We start from the raw sequence: 19,006 nt of genomic DNA, 5'->3' as shown, positions 1-19,006 counted from the left end.
TATGGATTGGATCCAAAAAATATGGTCAAGATATCCTTTATAGAGATTTTAATCTGAAATTGGGGACTAATAGATTACTTGAAATTAATTTTGATGCAGAACTTCAAAATATGTCTAAAATGAATTATCAGCCAAAGTTAAGCAGAATAAAATAAATCTTGCATCAGTGGGAGAAAAGACACTTAACACCAATTGGAAAAATTACTGCTATCAAAACCTTGGTTATGCCTTTATTAAATTATATTTTATGGCAATTCCAAACCCAGATGACAATTTTTATAAAGAGTTGGATAAAGTATTCTTTTCCTTCCTGTGGAACCACTCTCAACATAGAATAAATTGGATGTAATTGTTAAAACATATGAAGATGGGGGATTATTAAGATGATAAATGTAAAGGCTTTTACATCTTCCTTAAAATTATTTTGGATGCGAAAACTCCTACTGTCAAATAGAGATCTACATGATTTTATACCAATGTTAGATATAGATAAGTTATAACATGTGGAATTGAATAATATCAAAAATATTTAAAAATCACTAAAAAACAAATTTTGGGTTGATGTATTTGACTCATGGATTGAGCTACATAATATATACATAATATATAAACAAAACCCAACTGCAGTTGCTTCGAATGCTCTACTTTTTTATAATCCCAACATCATTGTTGGGGGGAGAGTATTTTCCAATAAATCCATGTTTGATGCTAATATCCGATGCCTTAATGATGTTATAAATGAAGAGGGAGTTTTCTTGACTTATGAATCTGTTTGTGATATATATCAACAAGTGAAAATTAATTATTTAGAATACATGAGTATTATAAGTGCTCTTAAAGTATGGATGAAAAATGCGAATTTTGATGGAAATTTAACTAAGTCACAAAACCCTCTGGTTATGTCAAATATAAATACCCTTTTATAATGCAAAAAATCAAGGAATTTTATAATCTTCTCAACCAAAATAGCACAGAACCTACTGGTAAAAGAAAGTGGAACTGAAAATAAAACAAATCTTCAGATATCGGCAACAAAAAATAATTTCATTTTTGGATTCTTCGATAAAAGGAAAAAGGTACAGAATAATCTCGTTCTATGACTTAAATATTATATCTACACAATGAGGTGCACAGGTAAAACACTTAATGTACTTGCTGCGATATCGCTCATGAATACATTTTAACTCAAAAATATATTTCATACAAAATTGGTGAAAAGGATATGTTTGATACCTGCTGGAACTACTGGAAGCTTTTATTTAAATGAATCTTTAGATGGATATAAATATTGTGAATGCATGCACTCCTCTCCCTCTTCTCCCCCTCCCTATCTTTCTCTCCTCTCTTCTTCCCCCCCTCTCTCTCTCTCTAAAATGAAAAAAAAAATACATCTTCTGTATTTGTTATTAATCATTTATTGTATTAAATAACAGAATGTGTAAAACAAAAATAAAGAATTATATAAAAAAGAATTTTCGTGAACATATCATGAGAAACGGCCAAATCTTAATAATTACTGAGTCTAGTGAAAAATGTTTCTTTTATAATGGCATGCCTTTATTTTTGATATCTTATATTTAAAAAAAACATTGAAAGGAAAAGGGGAATGAGATATTGACCTTTATCCCGCTTCAGATGAAATCTTCCGTATTACGTCGCCGTCAAGGAGTAATATGAAAATCGGACAAGCAATTCCGTTCGAAGCGTTGTCATTGTAAATAAAAATGGCGGCTAAAAACGGTTTGCGTAGGCAGTTTAGTTTAATTTCTTGTAACGATATTTTATGTTGATTATTATTGGATTAAAACTTGATACTTTCATAATATGCTCATACATTTTTTGATATTTTAAAAGGTCTTCTGCGGGATAAATTCGTAACACAGTCAGTTAATGACCTAGTACGGATTCATAGAGGGTGTGAAATGGAAATCCGTATTGGGACTCGGCCTCGCCTCGCCCAATACGGATTTCCATTTCACACCCTGTATTACTCCGTATTAGGTCACTAACTGACTGTGTTACTTATAATACTTTATGTAAAATCTACAAACTAAAAAAAATTTCATCTAAAATTAACCTGGGCACACCAAATAAGACAAAAATGATAATTTCTCCATGCTATTAATAGCACAGTGTAACCCTAACCCCTGCTTTTATAGCTTGGGTTCGAACCAAGGAATACCATATTATTTTCGTTAGTTAAAATCATTCAGTTATTTAGTATTTTGCCGGCACAGTTTCTGCAAAAGTTTTGTTTGTCATTTTTCTTAAAAATCTCATCAATAAGAACTAAACTCACGAACTGGAGACGATTAGATGAGGGGGTTGGGGGTTGGGTGTTGTTAAGATTTTCAATTACTAAAGAACATTTTGGATTTAAAATTAAAAAGAACGAGGGCGCTTTTGATTGGCATTCGGCAGGAACCTGGGCGTAATTGAAAAGTGAAAATTTTATTGACATGTCACATGAAATTTTAACATTTTTTTAATTTATCGGGTTCCTGTGCAACAGGAACGTAAAATATTTTCCCGAGATTGAGCTTTGATTTGCCAAAAATAACTTGAAAATTGGCCATATCAGACATTTGGTACAAAATTGTACATTTTGAAACACATTTTTATAAAAATTTTCTATGTCTGGGTCTTCTCTCCATGATTTTGAAACGTTATTTGTGTGTATTTTAATTCAAAAAAACTATTACACTTTTTTAAAAAATGGAGAGAAGACCCAGAGACCACGAAAAATGAACTTTTCCCCAAAAAATCCAAATGTTTCAATGTGGTGCGTCTTTGTCCTTTTAAAGACACTTGCAGATGTGTAGTGGTGATAGCTCAGATAGTTAGGCTACCTGTTCAGTGCACTCGAAGCGAAAAATTTTTGGTTCAAGCCTGGCATGGGGCGTTAATTTTTTTTTTATTCAGGCAAGCAACCATTTATTTTGTCAGTTTCGTTTTATGTACTGATGTATTAAAATTTTGAATTAGATAAATTTTGGTTCAGTTTTGGTTCTCAAGCGAAATCAATTCTAATCTTCTACTCTATAATGTACATGTACACGTATCATGCATCTATGCATGAAATAATTATATTTTAGGTTTTATTTTTTGTGAAATATTACTATGTTAAAGTACCCCCTAGAAAAAATGGACATAAATGTTACAATTTCACAATGTCTTTCAAACTAAATGAAAAAAAAAAACCATGGACGTGTTTGTAAAATCTGACCAGGTATGTTCAGCCAACCAAATCATGGACATTTAAACCATAAATGTTTCGTACAAATGATTCCTGCAGATCACCCGCCAAATGCGCCCATCTTCTTTTTCATTGTTGTTCAAAACATCCATCTTTTGATATTTAGTCAAATAACTTATGAGGATGTGTTATTGCTAAATCTCCATGTTGCAGACGGTACAGTAGGTTTCGTAGTTCCCGCCAAAAAAGGTGGACTGATAGCAGGATTGGGTCGTTGTCTAGTTCACATAGACTGGGACACAAAGAAGAATACCAAACTACAAGAGGTAGATAAAAGTCTAGAGACACGTTTTAATGATGGAAAGTGTGACCCGAGAGGAAGAGTCTGGGCAGGTGTGATCGGTTTTTCTATTGTTTAAACTTTAATGTACATGTAACTCTTTTTTCAACAGGGATGGCAATCGATATGTTTTCATGAAAAGTTTATAAAGTTCATATTGTAAACTCTGATTTCGAGTTCACAAGCAGGTAATGCTGTTCCCCCGACAGGGTTAGTAAATTTAAAAAAAATCAAAAAGATGTAATATTCTATGTTTGTTCAAATGAAATACACAACTGTCTATATATATCTCTCACACACTCTTCGATTTTTTTTACACTGAAGTTTGGAGATAACATATATTTATCAATTGAAAAATCTGACAGTTATTCCTTATATTTACATTGTATTTATTCCGCCACAGACACATAACATCGTTTTTGAAAGTGGGGGGGGGGGGCAACCAGAGATTTTTTTTCATTTACCTGTATAGGTTGACAAGCAAAAAAAAAAACTGCTCAATCTCCAAAATCCTCTTTAGGAGGTCGGGGTGGGGGTGGGGGGTTAGTGGCCAACTTTTTTCAAGGCCTACTTCCTTTCAATTCCAATTTTTTTCCATACAATACTTCATTTTCCTTCATATCACTATACTGTGGTAAGAAATTGGGGGGGGGGGGGCAAACAACCTTTCAATGAACATTTTCAATAGTAAAGGTAATTTTGCGAAAAAAGTTAGGGGGAGGCAGTCCCTGCGTCAATCCACGTGCAAGAAGCCCCGCTTCTTGTCCTGCCCTTCACGTGATTTTTTTTAACCGCGCCTATCGATGAACCAGTACATTGATAGAGGATTAAAGTACATTTAACTATCATGGGGGGCTAATCGAAAGTGGGGGGAATAAACCATCAAAAAGAAGATAAATTTCAGTTTTCAATGCCTATATAATGTCTATATTTACAAAAAAAGTGGGAGAGGGTTAAGCCCCCCCCCCCCCCCCGGTTCCGACGCCTATGAGTCAATTGTCATTTTATCTCGATAAAAGACATAGGAAATGTAAATATTCTCTGGTAAAATGATAATAGCTTTAAAATTCTCATATTTTCTAGGAACAATGGGACCTGTAGTAACGGATTAGCTGCAAAAAGGTGGGTAGTCCTCTCCCTCTTTTTGAGCGATTCACTCCCGCACGGATTTCGGCTCAAATTCTCAGTAAGTGGCAATTTTATTAATATGTCATACCTGGACCTCCAAAATGTAGTTATCCCAGACATAAATCGATAAAAAAATATACAGAACAATCCATATATCCGTATTTTTCGTGTATGTCAACATCACAACTTAAATTTATCCGCCATGTTTACTGAACTCGACAGATTTTATTTCGGGACAGCCAATGAGATTAAAGATCTATAGGGAGCGGATTTCTTTGGAATCACCTATTTTAAGCTTAAATATCGTTGTTTTCAAAAAATGATACATGGAATGATTCTGTTTATCGATGTTCAGTTTTACTATTCATCACAATTATTTATAAACATCGACATTTGCTTTATTGAGTTGTTCTAAATTTCAAGCGCAAGTCTCGCTACGGCACGCGTGAACTGTCATGGCTGCTGAAGTAAACGCACAGATTTATTTTACATGGTTTTCGCGTTTAACGAGCTTTGATGTCGACAGTGAATAAAAATTTCGTCTTATTAGAAGTAATGTTGATTGTAAAAACAATTTATTCTGCCTGCAGTCGCCAGTATTTACAAAATATTTTTGCACCATTACGGAGATGCTGTGGAATTGTAGCCCTCTCCAGCAAATATCAGATAAATAAAATGGAAGAGGGCTTCATTATTATAGCTAGTAACGAATGTATCCAACATGAAGAAAATAGGCAGTCTGTATTGTTTAGATCTAGATGGCACGCTGCGCACAATGATTAAGGATGTAGGAATTTCAAACGGACTAGCTTGGTCAGAGGACGGAAAGTCGATGTATTATATCGACTCCACTCCACGACAACTGTACAGATATTACTTTGATCCTTCCACAGGCAGCATAGGTAAAATTTGAAATATCTAAATAGAATATTTTAAATGTTAACCAATAATAAAGAGAGATGATGATGATCAATAATTTTTTCATTTGAAAAATAATCTGATATTAGAAATGTATTCCTACATGGATATCATAAGTTAAAACAAAAACCTATTTCTCTGTTTGGAGAACGAATAACATATATGTACCGGTATGTCATGTCTAGTAGGGGTCAATGAAAAATATAGATGGTTTCAAATAGTTATTTAGTATAATTTAGCAGTTTTAAATGCGACATATCTTGCTCTTTGGTAAATATACACGTTTTTATATAGTTTTTAAAAAATGTTTTCGAGCATTAAATCAAAATGAACATTCCATCATGTACTTATCATATTATAAATATTAGAGACTGTTACATGAAACTTGGAAAATATTGTTCTTTCACTATTATCCTTCTCACTCTAGACAACAAAACTGTAATCGTTGACAATTCTGGTAAATCAGTAACAGAGTTTGGTTTACCAGATGGAATGACACTAGACACAGAAGGAAAGGCATGGGTTGCCAATTTTTTCAGCAAAAAAATTGTCCGTTATGACACAAATACTGGTATGTTGATATTTGATTACACACCATTTAATCTTGCTAGAATTGTTCCTCTTACATCCTGACTAGAATACAATTAAATTGCACTAAAGCTTCTTACATAAAGCGATGTAATGAATGACCAGTGGTTTTTTCCATATTGCAAAATATTATCTGTAAATTGTACTTTGCAGATTGCTATATTTAGATATTTAAATTCCAACACATCTTACATCGCTTAGTTTATTTGATATTTCTTGTAGGGAATTCGAAGTTCATAGAGTTTTATGAAATTTATGAATGTAGCAAAGTGAGAGTGATCAGTGATTATACATCTTAAAAAGCAGTCCTTGATGTTTCTATCAAATGCATGTCTATCTATTCATTAAAAATTCAGATCATCACAAAAAGAAAAATGAAAGATTGGAAATCAACAAGCGTAAAAAACTGACTAACTTGAGACTTTCAATCAAACAGGAGTGTTACAGCCAAGTTGACGAAATTTTCCTTCTTTATAATTATTTTAGGTGAAGAATTGCAATCTGTGGAGTTTCCTGCTACAAGAATCACCTCTTGCTGTTTTGGAGGTCCAGATCTGGATGGGCTGTATGTAACAACTTCTGTTCATGAAGCGCCAGAAGAGGAAATAAAGGAATATCCATTGGCAGGGTCTCTGTTTCGGGTCAAGGGACTCGGTGTCAAAGGTTACCCAGCAAATGTATATGAAGGTGATATCCCTTTGGACTAAAATACTAGTAGTTACAGACCTGGGTTTTTTTCAAATTATAAATGAAATGTCCAGTATAAAATTGATTTAATACAAGAATATCTAGACACTTTACACATATAAATTTCTGCCTATACACATGTACAACCTTTTGTATGTAATTGCATTTGTATTAATGTTTGCACTAATTTGTTTTTCTATAATTATAATTTCTGAATAAATCAAGTCATATTTAATGTTGTTTGATATTTTATTTAACCAAAAATCTATCCTAACGATTAGATATTAAAAAAAACAATTTCCTAGTTGCACATGTTATTTATACAAAAGTTCATTTAATTGCAAGAACTTCTGTAAAGGGCTTTCTTTCATTTCATACAAGTTCAGTATAGTTAAGTGTTCAAAATTAAATTTTAATAGTGTATATGGTTCATTATCACTTCTTACAACAACAACAGCATGGACTGTCACATGGACATCAGAGAACACTTTTTTTGACGATTTCTAATGCTTGACCAATTGTATCTCCTCTGTGAAGTTAACCAGTTGCTACTCGAACAGGGTACAGTATGGAAGTGCCTTTTAATCTCTTCTCAGACGAAAATCCTGTTGCATCTTCCCCTGCATTAAAGTACACAAAGTAATCAAATCCCATTAAATTTTCAATCTGTGGGTAAACGAGAAATCTTTTTCTCAAGGTTGATGTTGCAAGTTCCTTTATATACATAGCAACCATTGCCACATTTTTCTCTGACTTTTCAGATCTTCAGGAACCTTATCAGCATATAAATCAATTGATACTTGACCAGGTTGGAAAAATCCTTCAGAGGGAATTTTCAGGAAACCTGAATCATTTGATTGTGACACTTTTGACCTTGATTCGCTAGGCTGGTAAGATGTCTCTAGAATTTTGCTTTTTAAGGGTATAATAGCTAGGTCATTCTCCTGAAGCTTTCCTCCCGCCACCATTTTGGAACATAACAGCAAACAAATCGTAACTATCTTTACTTTCAGGACCATTTCAAGACTATATGGTAGCTAGTCTTTCTTGCCACTCACTAGCAAGGAAAGGCTCCAGGTGCCGTACTTTACACAAACGTCACTCTCTTCTAGATTTCGCACTGCGAATTCAGCATTTGATTCAATGTCTTCTTTCGTCACTTTGCAGAATTTAGCGTCAAAAATGTTAATTACTACCTTTACTCTTTTGGCCTGCTCCCCTGTATAGATATATTCCCCTTCTATTGGTACAAATTTCAGAAATATTGCAGTTTCAAGCAAAAATTTAGAAAAGAGTTCACTATTTCCACATCCTTTGAAGTTCACTATTTCCTCTTGCCTTTTTTATACCGGTATATATTTTGATAATGCTTGCTCTGCACTTTTTCCCAAACTATGATAACTATACAGGTAGTTTAATACAAACTGAAGCAGTCTTGGAGTCATTAGGAAGGGTTTTGAAAATAGATCATAAACTTTTCCCCCTTCTTGTATGAGATCTTCTTCTTGACATCCCAATGACTTTAAACAACCTTTCAAAAATCTTTCCAAAATACTCCTTGTCCAGTTGTAAATCTCTTCCACAGTCAATTTCACCAGAATGTGCACTTGCTGTGAATCCCTTTCCAATGGAAATGAATTTAATTTTTTTCTCTTAGAATATTTCTTTAATTTCGTCAACAAAATGAGAATTGAAAATAGTGATATGGTCTATGATGAGGCAATCCTCTGCTGCAAATTTCTCTGAAAAAACAGTGAACCTTTCCAAGTTTTTATCTCTGATTTCTATTTTATTCAAGTCAATGTAATGAACACTGGTGTCATTGTTTCCTTGACATTCGAGTATGTAGTACAAGATGGAAGATGTTTTTCCCAAGCCCTGAATTCCACTTGGGTAAGTTGACGGCTCTCGATTCTGTCCAAGATAATCGATTATGCCAACAAAGACAGTATGAAATTTAGTCTTGAGGAAGTATTTTCCACATTTAAAATCATCTAATATCTGCAAACAGTCCTAGATCCTCAATGTCTGTTACATGTTGCAGGATATTTTTATCAAATTCATCAGTCAGGGTTTTCTGAAATCTGAAATGACATGATTTTTTTTTCAAAAATACATATTGATAAACATAAAAACAAGGTTGCTTTCTATAAAGGTTAAGTAACTTGAATACATATTAGACATCAATGCATAAATTTGGGTTTCTGTAATTCTGCCACTTTCCCCCCAGAAACTAAATGTACATGGTAATGATCGAGAGAGCAACTTTTTATGAAGTAACCAAAGAGAATTTCAGATAAACAGGAGGTCTATGACCCACAGTGTTCACCTAAGTCATGTTCATCATCAATTTTTTTTTTCCATATATATATATATATATATATATATATATATATATATATATATATATATATATATATATATATATATATATATATATATATATATATATATATATAGACTGTAAAATTTTGATATCCTGTTGTGGCCCAACCCTACCCTTGGGGGCCCTGATTTGAACAAACTTGAATCTACGTATACTTAAACAATAAAATGCTTTCTTTGTTTGTTGTTACTGGAATGAACGGAAGCAGCTGTTGCAGAAAAAATACATAACCCGCGTAAGCGGGTTATGTAATTTTTTTTCTGCAATAGCTGCGACCGTTCATTCCAGTAATAACAAACAAAGAAAGACATTTTATTATTTATATTTATATCTGTTAAAATAATCAATTAAAGTAGGATAAAAAAGATTAATTATTGTATTAATGATGCGAACGTCTTTATACGTTTCATTGATGGAACAGCCACTGATTAAGAAATCTGTACAGGCGACATGCCTACTGCAGTTTATGCAGTGATGAACGCAATGGGGTTTCTTAAGAAATAAAGGAGAAAATATTCAGTGGATGTAAATATAATATAGTGAATACCTGTTAATGCTTGTACGTTAATGATTCATCATATCCCTGTTGTTCTTCATCACAAGATTTTATTTTTTTTTTAATTTTCTGACATTTTTAATCTCCTATTGTAGCCCCACTCAACCCCTGATTTGAACAACTTGAATCTACACTACCTAACAATGTTTGAATATTACTATGAGTTATGACTAATCATAGCCCCATTGTTCTTCTGAAGAAGATTTTTAAGAAGATTAAAAAAGCATTTTTCTGTTAAAATAAATTATTATTAATTAAAAATATATTACCAATAATTACTTGAATCAATTAGTTTCGTGAAAAATCAATCTATTTGACTTCTGTATACGTAGGAGTTGATGGGTTATACCTTCAATATTATTTTAAAAAATCTATTCCGGCTAAATTTCAAAAATGTATATCAAAGTTAAGATTATCATCACACCTGTTAGCTATTGAAACTGGGAGATATAATAAAAACTAACAAATCTCATAGGAAATGTTTTGCTTGTCATAATTGTGTGGAGGACGAATATCATTTTTACTGGTATGCCCTGTTTATGCAGATTATCGAAGCAAATTTATTTAAAAAATACTTCATTAAAAAGCCATCCATGTTCAAATTATTGCAATTGTTTAATACTGAGAACTATAAGGATATGTGTAACCTTGGTAAATATATTTATTATAGCTTGAGGCGAAGAGGTGATCTTGTAATCCGATAATTGTATCTATTCCATTATTTCTTCTTTTTTTTTTTTTGTCTTTACTACTATCATTTATGTACGTACACATTGTTCTCCTGTAAATTATCCACTTCTGTACTGTAATGAAAGTGATTATTTTGTATATATTCTGATAAGCTGTAAATCTTAAAGTAATAATAAAGAAAGAGAGAAAGAAAGAGGAATCCAGAGAGAACTTATTATTTTTAATGATTCCTGTATATTTATTTCACATGAAGTTATTAAAAAAATCTCTTGTCTCCCTTTCATCTCTATAGTCTTTTAAATTGCATTTAGTTTAGATATTCTCTCCACCTGCAAAGAAATAATCTTTACTCAGATAAAGAGGAGAACAAAGTTGACATTCACTCAGTATGTGAAATAGTATTAAGTTTTTTTTAATTTAATTTTTTTATCATTTTTTGAAAGCATAGAAAATAAGCTTTAAGAATATATCACACTTTCTTTTTTAAGTCATATTTGTCTTCAAAACGTAAAATTTATTCAATATAGACTTTTTAGATAGTTTAAAAGAAGAGTAAATTTCCAAAAAGATGACATAAAGTATATATATATACCTTTATGTTATCATAAAATAGATACGGATATCTAATTTCGCGAAGTCGTGTTTTAGTTGTAACGCGCCCGCGGTCAAATTGACCGATGTATTATTTGACCGGTGTATTAAGTGAAGGGGATTAGAGTTGTCCTCATTTCAAAATGGCTGTCGAATGTGTGATAAAAAATGCAACGAAAACAATTGGAGAAGGCCCCCATTGGGATGACATGACAAGTACACTTCTCTATGTGGATATACATGAAAACAGTATCCATAGATTTAATCCAGAGACAAATGTTGCTGATAAAATAAAACTGGGTAAGTAATAAAGTGTGCCACAAGTGTTAAAGAGAAACTAATTTCTACTTAAAATGACTGTCATTAAATCCAATTGCTATTGGTGCCTATGGCCATTTTTCTTCCTGTGCAATACTGTGCAATACTGTATTATAACATTGTAATGGTTTTTCCATCGTATTACAAGTAGACGGCTATGAAAAAAAACTATTATAAATAATTTAGATACATTCTATAGTCACAGTAGAATAAAAATTTTGCCAAACACAGGGTTTAAATTGGACTAGGTTGGGTTTTGTTTTTGTTGTAAATTTCTGTTATACTATTACATGTATACACACTTGAAGGAAATTTCGTAGTTACAAGTATATTTATACATTGTACATATACATCAAGTTTGTAGCTATTGTCTATGACTGAACTGTTGAAGCCTACCAGAAAACATTGATAACAGAAAACTGAAAAAAAAAAACTTATATTAAATTTGGACGTTCTCTTTCTATTTTTGGTCTAATGTCATATTAATATAAATGTCTTAATGCGTTTTGTTTTTGTTGTAAATTTCTGTTATACTATTACATGTATACACACTTGAAGGAAATTCATATACATCAAGTTTGTAGCTATTGTCTATGACTGAACTGTTGAAGCCTACCAGAAAACATTGATTTTATATTAAATTTGGACGTTCTCTTTCTATTTTTGGTCTAATGTCATATTAATATAAATGTCTTAATCCCCTGTGAATAGGTGGATATAACTGTGTCAATTTGAAAATTCCCGGTCTATTTTTAGTCTAATGTAGAAAAATGTAGGAAAAAATAGAAATGCTTATATTCATCTAGAACGTCTCATTTAAGTGAACATAACTATATATGATTACTAGAATGATCAGAGACGAATCAGAGTAATATAGAAAATTCCATTCACTAAATTGTTTTGTAGAGGACACTGTAGGATTTGTGGTACCCGCCAGGAAAGGTGGCCTGATAGCTGGCGTTGGTTGTTGTCTGGTACATGTAGACTGGGACACAAAGAGAGTAACCAAATTACACGAGGTGGATAAAAAGACACGCTTTAATGACGGAAAATGTGACCCGAGAGGAAGAGTCTGGACTGGTTTGCATTTGTTTCCTCTGACATTCTTCTGACTTAAACGGTACTACTCTCAGAAAGTAGCTATATATTACCAAGTTTTATCTTTCCAATACATTTTGCTTGTAGGAACATATGGACCAATTTATCCTGACGTCGAGAATATGCCTAAAATTGGTAGCCTGTATTGTCTTGACCTAGACGGCAGTCTGCGCACAATGGTGAAAGATGTTGGTATCTCTAACGGTCTTGCTTGGACCAGTGACGAAAAAACAATGTACTACATAGACTCGACACCACGAAAAATATATGGCTATGATTATGACGTAACTACAGGAAAGATTTGTAAGCTTTCATACCCAGGAAGCTAATAATAATATTAATCAGTTCTCCTATCCAAATGACGGTTATTGTTGCAAAATTTGTATTTCAACAATTAAAGTGAATGTGTATTTTAAAGTCTTATTAACAAAATTGTAATTAGGAAAATAGCTGAAGTCATTAATAGTAGGGGGCTTGTCGCTTTACATGCTTGTAAATCTGCGATTTCTTATTGTAGCTAATCAGAAAGTGATTGTAGACAACGCTGGAAAACCATTACCAGACTTCGGTTTTCCTGACGGAATGACCATTGATACTGAGGGTAAACTATGGGTAGCATGCTTCTTAGCCAGTAAAGTTGTTCGATATGACCCACAGACAGGTAATGTTCTTTGTACGATATTAAATGAATTCACTTTTTAAATTGTTCTGCAATATTTATATTTAACAAGAGGCCCAGGGGCCACAGCGCTCACCTGAGCACACCGGCTAGGAAAAAGCAAATATCAGATCAGAAATGAAAGTTTACTGAGTTTGGAGGGGGGGGCTTAAACCTTAACCCCCTAGGGGGTCATGATTTGAACAAACTTGAATCTACACTACGTGAGGATGACTCTACAAGAGTTTCATCTTTCCTGGCCCAGTGGTTCTTGAGAAGAAGATTGTTAAATATTTTCCCGATATATTCCTATGTAAAACTTTGATCGGCCATTTTGGCCCCACCCTACCCCTGCGGTTCCTGATTTAAAAAAATTGAATCTATACTACCTGAGGATGATTTCACATGAGTTTTATCTTTCCTGTCTCAATGGTTCTTGAGATGAAGATTTTTAAAGATTTTTCCTATATATTCCTATGTAAAAATTTGATCGGCCAATTTGGCCCATCCTACCCCGGGGGTCATGATTTGAACAAACTTGAATCTACACTACCTGAGGATGATTCCACATGAGTTTCATTTTTCCTGGCCCAGTGGTTCTTGAGAAGAAGATTTTTAAAGAATTTTCCTATATATTCCTATGTAAAACTTTGATCGGCCATTTTGGCCCCACCCTAGCCCCGGGGGTCATGATTTGAACAAATGTGAATCTACACTACCTGAGGATGATTCCACATGAGTTTCATCTTTCCTGGCCCAGTGGTTCTTGAGAAGAAGATTTTTAAAGATTTTTCCTATATATTCCTATGTAAAACTTTGATCGGCCATTTTGGCCCCACCCAAGCCACGGGGTTCATGATTTGAACAAATGTGAATCTACACTACCTGAGGATGATTCTACATGAGTTTCATCTTTCCTGGCCCAGTGGTTCTTGACAAGAAGATTTTTTTAAAATGCCATTAATTTTTCTCTAATTCATAATTATCTACCCTTGGAAAAGGGCATGGCCCTTCATTTGAACAAACTTGAATCCCCTTTACCCAAGGATACTTTTTGCCAAGTTTGGTTGAAATTGGCCCAGTGGTTCTTGAGAAGAAGATGTAAATGCGAAAAGTTTACAACGACAACGACTACGACAACGACAACGACAACAACGACAGACAACGGACAAATTTTGATCAGAAAAACTCACTTGAGCCTTCGGCTCAGGTGAGCTAAAAATTAATATTTTCTAAAGGTTATGAATAATTTAGTGAATAAATCAGTGTAAGTGTGTGTAAACGTGAGTAAATTGTACATGCGATGACATATTGGATTATATATTAGTACTGTATATGTAGTTAACTTCTTTAAGGTCAACAACTGCAGACTGTCAACTTTCCTGCTCACAGAATAACTTCATGTTGTTTTGGCGGGAGGAATTTGGATGAACTTTACGTCACATGTTCCGCTCATGAGGTCTCCGAGGAAGAGTTTCAGAAATACCCATTAACGGGTTCTGTTTTCAGAGTTAAAGGCCTTGGTGTGAAAGGTTTTAAGGCACAGATCTATCAAGGAGAAATCATAGAGGGTTAAAAGGAGAAAAGAGTAAAAGAAAGACTTTTCATAAAGAATTGAATAAAGGGATATACTTTTTTGCATTCATTGAATGTTTATTAATAAGTATTTCTAACTGATTATGAGATTTTACTACTGGACTTATTTCGGATCTCCTAGAGCAAAACATGGACTTTGCTGTTATAATCATATTGAAGGCGGGCGTATTTCATTTAGCGAGCTCAGAATTCGCAGAACCTCTAAATGTAGTTATACCAGTTATTCTTTTCAAAGCAACAGGACCAATTTAATTCACATGTCTTTTCGGTTATCGATCTAATAGTTACTTTGAAGTTAGAATCATACCTATAATGTCATTTTCATGATCTCCGTAAGCAACAAAATGCTAAATCAGATTTTTCAGCTTTCTGCATAAAAAGGACACGATAGACTATGACCCGTTTTGTACCCTTATTTTGAGTGTCTTTCAGAATGATACAACAGTTTATCCATAAAACCTGTTGTCACCCCTGCCACAAAATGACCTTTGGTTCTAAGTTTTGAAATCCTCAGAGGTGACAGCTAGAGAGGGCAGAAAATATTGTGAAATCACATTTTTTCATGTGGTCAAATTTTCGAACTTTGAAAAAAAAATCTGGTTTGTGAGGATTTGATCTCTTAGTTGGGAAATGTTTAGTAGTAAAGCAAATATTTTTTTTCCATTTTGTGGTGGTCATAATTAAGAGGGTCTATCCACACCTCGAAAATAAAACCCCCAGGAAAATTAGTGATTTTACAGTACAAGGTAGGTCAATTTTAGAATTTTCTCATTTTAATGTTAATTTTCATCGGTTTTACAGCAAATTTTGTTTCGGAATACAAAGCACAAGCTTGCCTATCTATCAAATTTATATATTTTATAAACTAGTATCAGATGCAGTTTATTTGTAAAAATCTCACATAGGCAAGCTTTTACTCTGTTTTCCGATGAGAAAAATATCTCAAATATGATGAAATCCACCAGGATTGAGACATTTCGGGACCCTTCTGCACCCTCTAGTAGCTTCCATGTAAGCTTTGATTCCAAATTAGGGCTGCAAGCATCATTTTACTTAGTTCTTATCTTCAAACTATCAAAATTTACCAGAGTTCTGAATTTTACATCAAATAAGGGGCCAGATTTGTCCTCTATCTTGCTTTTGAATCTGATTCTAATCTTACAATACAATACAGTAATTTGCTATCTCTGTGTAATTTATTATACACGTCTTGCATGCTATATACTTAGATGATACCAGAATCCACGTAATTCTTAACGATTCTCGTGTATTTCAGTAGTTTGAGAAAAAAGTACCTTGTTTTTCCTTTTATCTCGTATAGTCTTTTTTGGATGACAGTTACATAACAAACAGTATTATTATCGATATTATCTGTACAGAGGGATAATCTTCACTCAGATAAAGCAAAGAGCAAACATTTGCTCTGTGCGTGAATCGGTAATAAGGAGTTGTTCCTATTTCAAAATGGCTGTCGAATGTGTGATAAAAAATGCAACAAAAACAGTTGGAGAAGGTCCCCATTGGGATGACATGACAAATACACTTCTCTATGTGGACATTCAGGAAAACACTATCCATAGATTTAACCCAGAGACGAGCGTTGGTGATAAAATAATACTAGGTTAGTAATAAATATGTCATTAGTGTTTAAAGAATCTACTTTTCTACCTGAAATGATCCTCTTCAAACATTGCTTAAATTCAGTATTTCTGTTGGTGTCCATCACCATTCTTCTTTCTCTGTAATTCTGCATTGTAAAAATAAAGTGATTTTTGCCTCGTACAATAGCAAAATATTCATTACATAGTAGAATGCAATTGCAGGATATTCATTATATAGTATACAAAATACATGTTGTAGATTTTGACAAGGTTACGTTTTGATTTGATTGTGGAACACTGAAACTGATTTTTTGTAATTACTCTCCAGCCATCCCAGAAGTACATTTCTCCTAGCCCGAAGAGCTCATTCAACGTATTGGCTGAAAAAGACAACAATAATTGTTTTATTATATGAAAATATAAAAAAAAACTTCAACAAATTATCCATATTCATATAATAATGTGTTTTGTAGAGGACACAATTGGATTTGTGGTACCCGCTAAAAAGGGTGGATTGATAGCTGGCGTCGGTCGTTGTCTAGTTCATGTTGACTGGGATACGAAGAAGGTTACCAAACTACACGAGGTGGAGAAGAGTCTAAAGACACGATTTAATGATGGAAAATGTGATCCGAGAGGAAGAGTCTGGGCAGGCAATCATTCATATTCAATATTTTATGTTCTCCTGACTTTTTACAGTGCAATGGGTACTACTCTCAGAAAGTAAATGTACATAAATTTCACAAGTTTCATTTGGTCTGTATATTTTGCTTGCAGGAACAATGGGACCAGTTGATCCTGACGTCGAGAATATGCCTAAAATTGGTAGTCTGTATTGTCTTGATCTGGACGGCAGTCTGCACACAATGGTGAAAGATGTTGGTATCTCTAATGGGCTTGCTTGGACCAGTGACGAAAAAACAATGTACTACATCGACTCGACACCACGAAAAATATATCGCTATGATTATGACGTAACTACAGGAAAGATCTGTAAGATTTTATACTCAGGAAGCCAATATTGATATTAACCGGTTCTTCCATTGAAGCAATAATTATGTGTTGCAAAATTTGCATTTTGTCAATTGGAGTGTTATTAGAGAAATAAAATCTGAAATCAATAATAGTTAATGTATTAGTAAAAGGTGACATCTAGCTTTGTATACATATAAATCTGTAATTTCTTTGTTGTAGCTAATCAGAAAGTAGTTGTAGACAACGCTGGAAAACCATTATCAGACTTCGGTTTTCCTGACGGAATGACCATTGATACGGAGGGTAAACTATGGGTCGCATGCTTCTTTGCCAGTAAAGTTGTTCGATATGATCCAGAGACAGGTAATATCCTTAAGTTTGTAAGATTTTGATATTTTAAAAAATCAATATTCACTATTTTAATTGTTCTGCCATACGCATTCAGTACTTCTTAATATTCACAAAAGATGTCGCATTGCTCATACTATTGAATGGCAATATACAAGAATTACTAGACTATTTATATTGAAGGATTAATCTTTTCCTAAGCCTGTGTGTATACTTAAGTGAATTGTATATATGATGTACATTTACGAGTATATAGTACTTTATAATTATGTACATACATGAACATGAATGGATTTTACTTTAACTTCCCTAGGTCAAAAACTGCAGGCTGTCAACATCCCTGCTCTAAGAATAACGTCATGTTGTTTTGGCGGGAAGAATTTGGATGAACTTTACGTCACATGTTCCGCTCACGAGGTCTCTAAAGAAGAGTTTCAAAAATATCCTATGACCGGTTCTGTTTTCAGAGTTAAAGGTCTTGGCGTGAACGGTATTAAGGCTCAAATCTATGAAGGAGAAATCAAAGAGGGTTAAAAAGATGTTTTATGCAGAATTTGATAAAGAAATATTCATGTATGCATTCATTCAATGTTCAAGTTTTTCTGATTATGAGACTTTAATAAATCAAATCCAATCTGCGAAGTAGACTTTTTTTTCTTAAGACCCCCCCCCCTCCCCCCGAAAAACTGTCTTTAGTGTAGAACCCCTACAGAAAATAGACCATAACGTTGAATTTTTCCCAAATTGAATTTGAGTGGAATTTTGAGCTTGATTACAGTTTGTTACTCCATATTTCATGCACAATGTTTTAAGAAGTTGTATATTTTGATGGACAATCTTTTAAAAATTGTTTGGTTGCCATCTACCGACCGATTGGATAATAAATGGTCCGGCCCAAATATTTTTTTACCACCAAGATGCTACTTTTATGATTTTTAAAATATTTTTTTTTAATTTGCATTGAAATTATTTGAGGGAAAAATTTTGCACCTTCCTGCCGCGCCCATTCTTTTTTATTCGGAAACGGGAGAGGGCAAACAAACTTTATTTTAAAGTTGGCCTTGAAAGGGTTTTTTTTATAAAGGAATCCAGTATTAGTTGTATGCCTGTAGGCAGGGTAGCCATAGTCAATTTGATTGTTTGGAATATTAAAAAAAAAATTAAACCGACATATGATTGATAATAATGGTTGTGAAGAATTTTCCCTTTCGAGTTAAATTAGTATGTTTATTTTGTATCAAATTGCTGTAAGTCTGAGGTAAACAGAAATACTAGAGAGCAAATATTTACACAACAGGACATTGATAAGTCCATGAAGATTATATAACAAAT

At 33.4% G+C, this 19,006-nt stretch overlaps 2 protein-coding genes across 2 annotated transcripts; both read left to right on the top strand.

Moving 5' to 3' along the window:
- Positions 1 to 11,223: 11,223 nt before the first annotated feature.
- Positions 11,224 to 14,730, top strand: LOC134254281 (regucalcin-like). The gene is made up of 5 exons (XM_062736820.1): positions 11,224 to 11,380; positions 12,305 to 12,478; positions 12,584 to 12,799; positions 13,014 to 13,157; positions 14,510 to 14,730. The coding sequence occupies exons 1-5, from the start codon at positions 11,224 to 11,226 to the stop codon at positions 14,728 to 14,730; spliced, it is 912 nt and encodes a 303-aa protein (XP_062592804.1).
- A 1,478-nt stretch (positions 14,731 to 16,208) lies between these two features.
- On the top strand, positions 16,209 to 18,277 carry LOC134254276 (regucalcin-like). The gene is made up of 5 exons (XM_062736816.1): positions 16,209 to 16,371; positions 16,825 to 17,004; positions 17,129 to 17,344; positions 17,546 to 17,689; positions 17,988 to 18,277. Exons 1-5 carry the CDS (start codon positions 16,215 to 16,217, stop codon positions 18,206 to 18,208), a joined length of 918 nt encoding a protein of 305 aa, XP_062592800.1. The 5' UTR covers positions 16,209 to 16,214; the 3' UTR covers positions 18,209 to 18,277.
- Positions 18,278 to 19,006: the final 729 nt, after the last annotated feature.

Source organism: Saccostrea cucullata, unplaced genomic scaffold (assembly GCF_032062105.1).
Source record: "Saccostrea cucullata isolate Sc308-1 unplaced genomic scaffold, CSIRO_AGI_Scuc_v1 ctg5770, whole genome shotgun sequence".
Classification (NCBI taxonomy): domain Eukaryota; kingdom Metazoa; phylum Mollusca; class Bivalvia; order Ostreida; family Ostreidae; genus Saccostrea; species Saccostrea cuccullata.
The sequence above is the reverse complement of the archived record's forward strand: the minus strand, read 5'-3'. Positions and strand labels throughout refer to the sequence as shown.

Excerpts from the sequence above, each read along its gene's own strand:
- LOC134254281 (XM_062736820.1), top strand. The coding sequence starts at position 11,224 with ATGGCTGTCGAATGTGTGATAAAAAATGCAACGAAAACAATTGGAGAA. Across the intron at positions 12,479-12,583 it reads GAGAGGAAGAGTCTGGACTG|GAACATATGGACCAATTTAT; the intron begins GTTTGCATTTGT and ends TTTTGCTTGTAG. Across the intron at positions 13,158-14,509 it reads TCGATATGACCCACAGACAG|GTCAACAACTGCAGACTGTC; the intron begins GTAATGTTCTTT and ends AACTTCTTTAAG.
- LOC134254276 (XM_062736816.1), top strand. The coding sequence starts at position 16,215 with ATGGCTGTCGAATGTGTGATAAAAAATGCAACAAAAACAGTTGGAGAA. Across the intron at positions 17,005-17,128 it reads GAGAGGAAGAGTCTGGGCAG|GAACAATGGGACCAGTTGAT; the intron begins GCAATCATTCAT and ends TTTTGCTTGCAG. Across the intron at positions 17,690-17,987 it reads TCGATATGATCCAGAGACAG|GTCAAAAACTGCAGGCTGTC; the intron begins GTAATATCCTTA and ends TAACTTCCCTAG.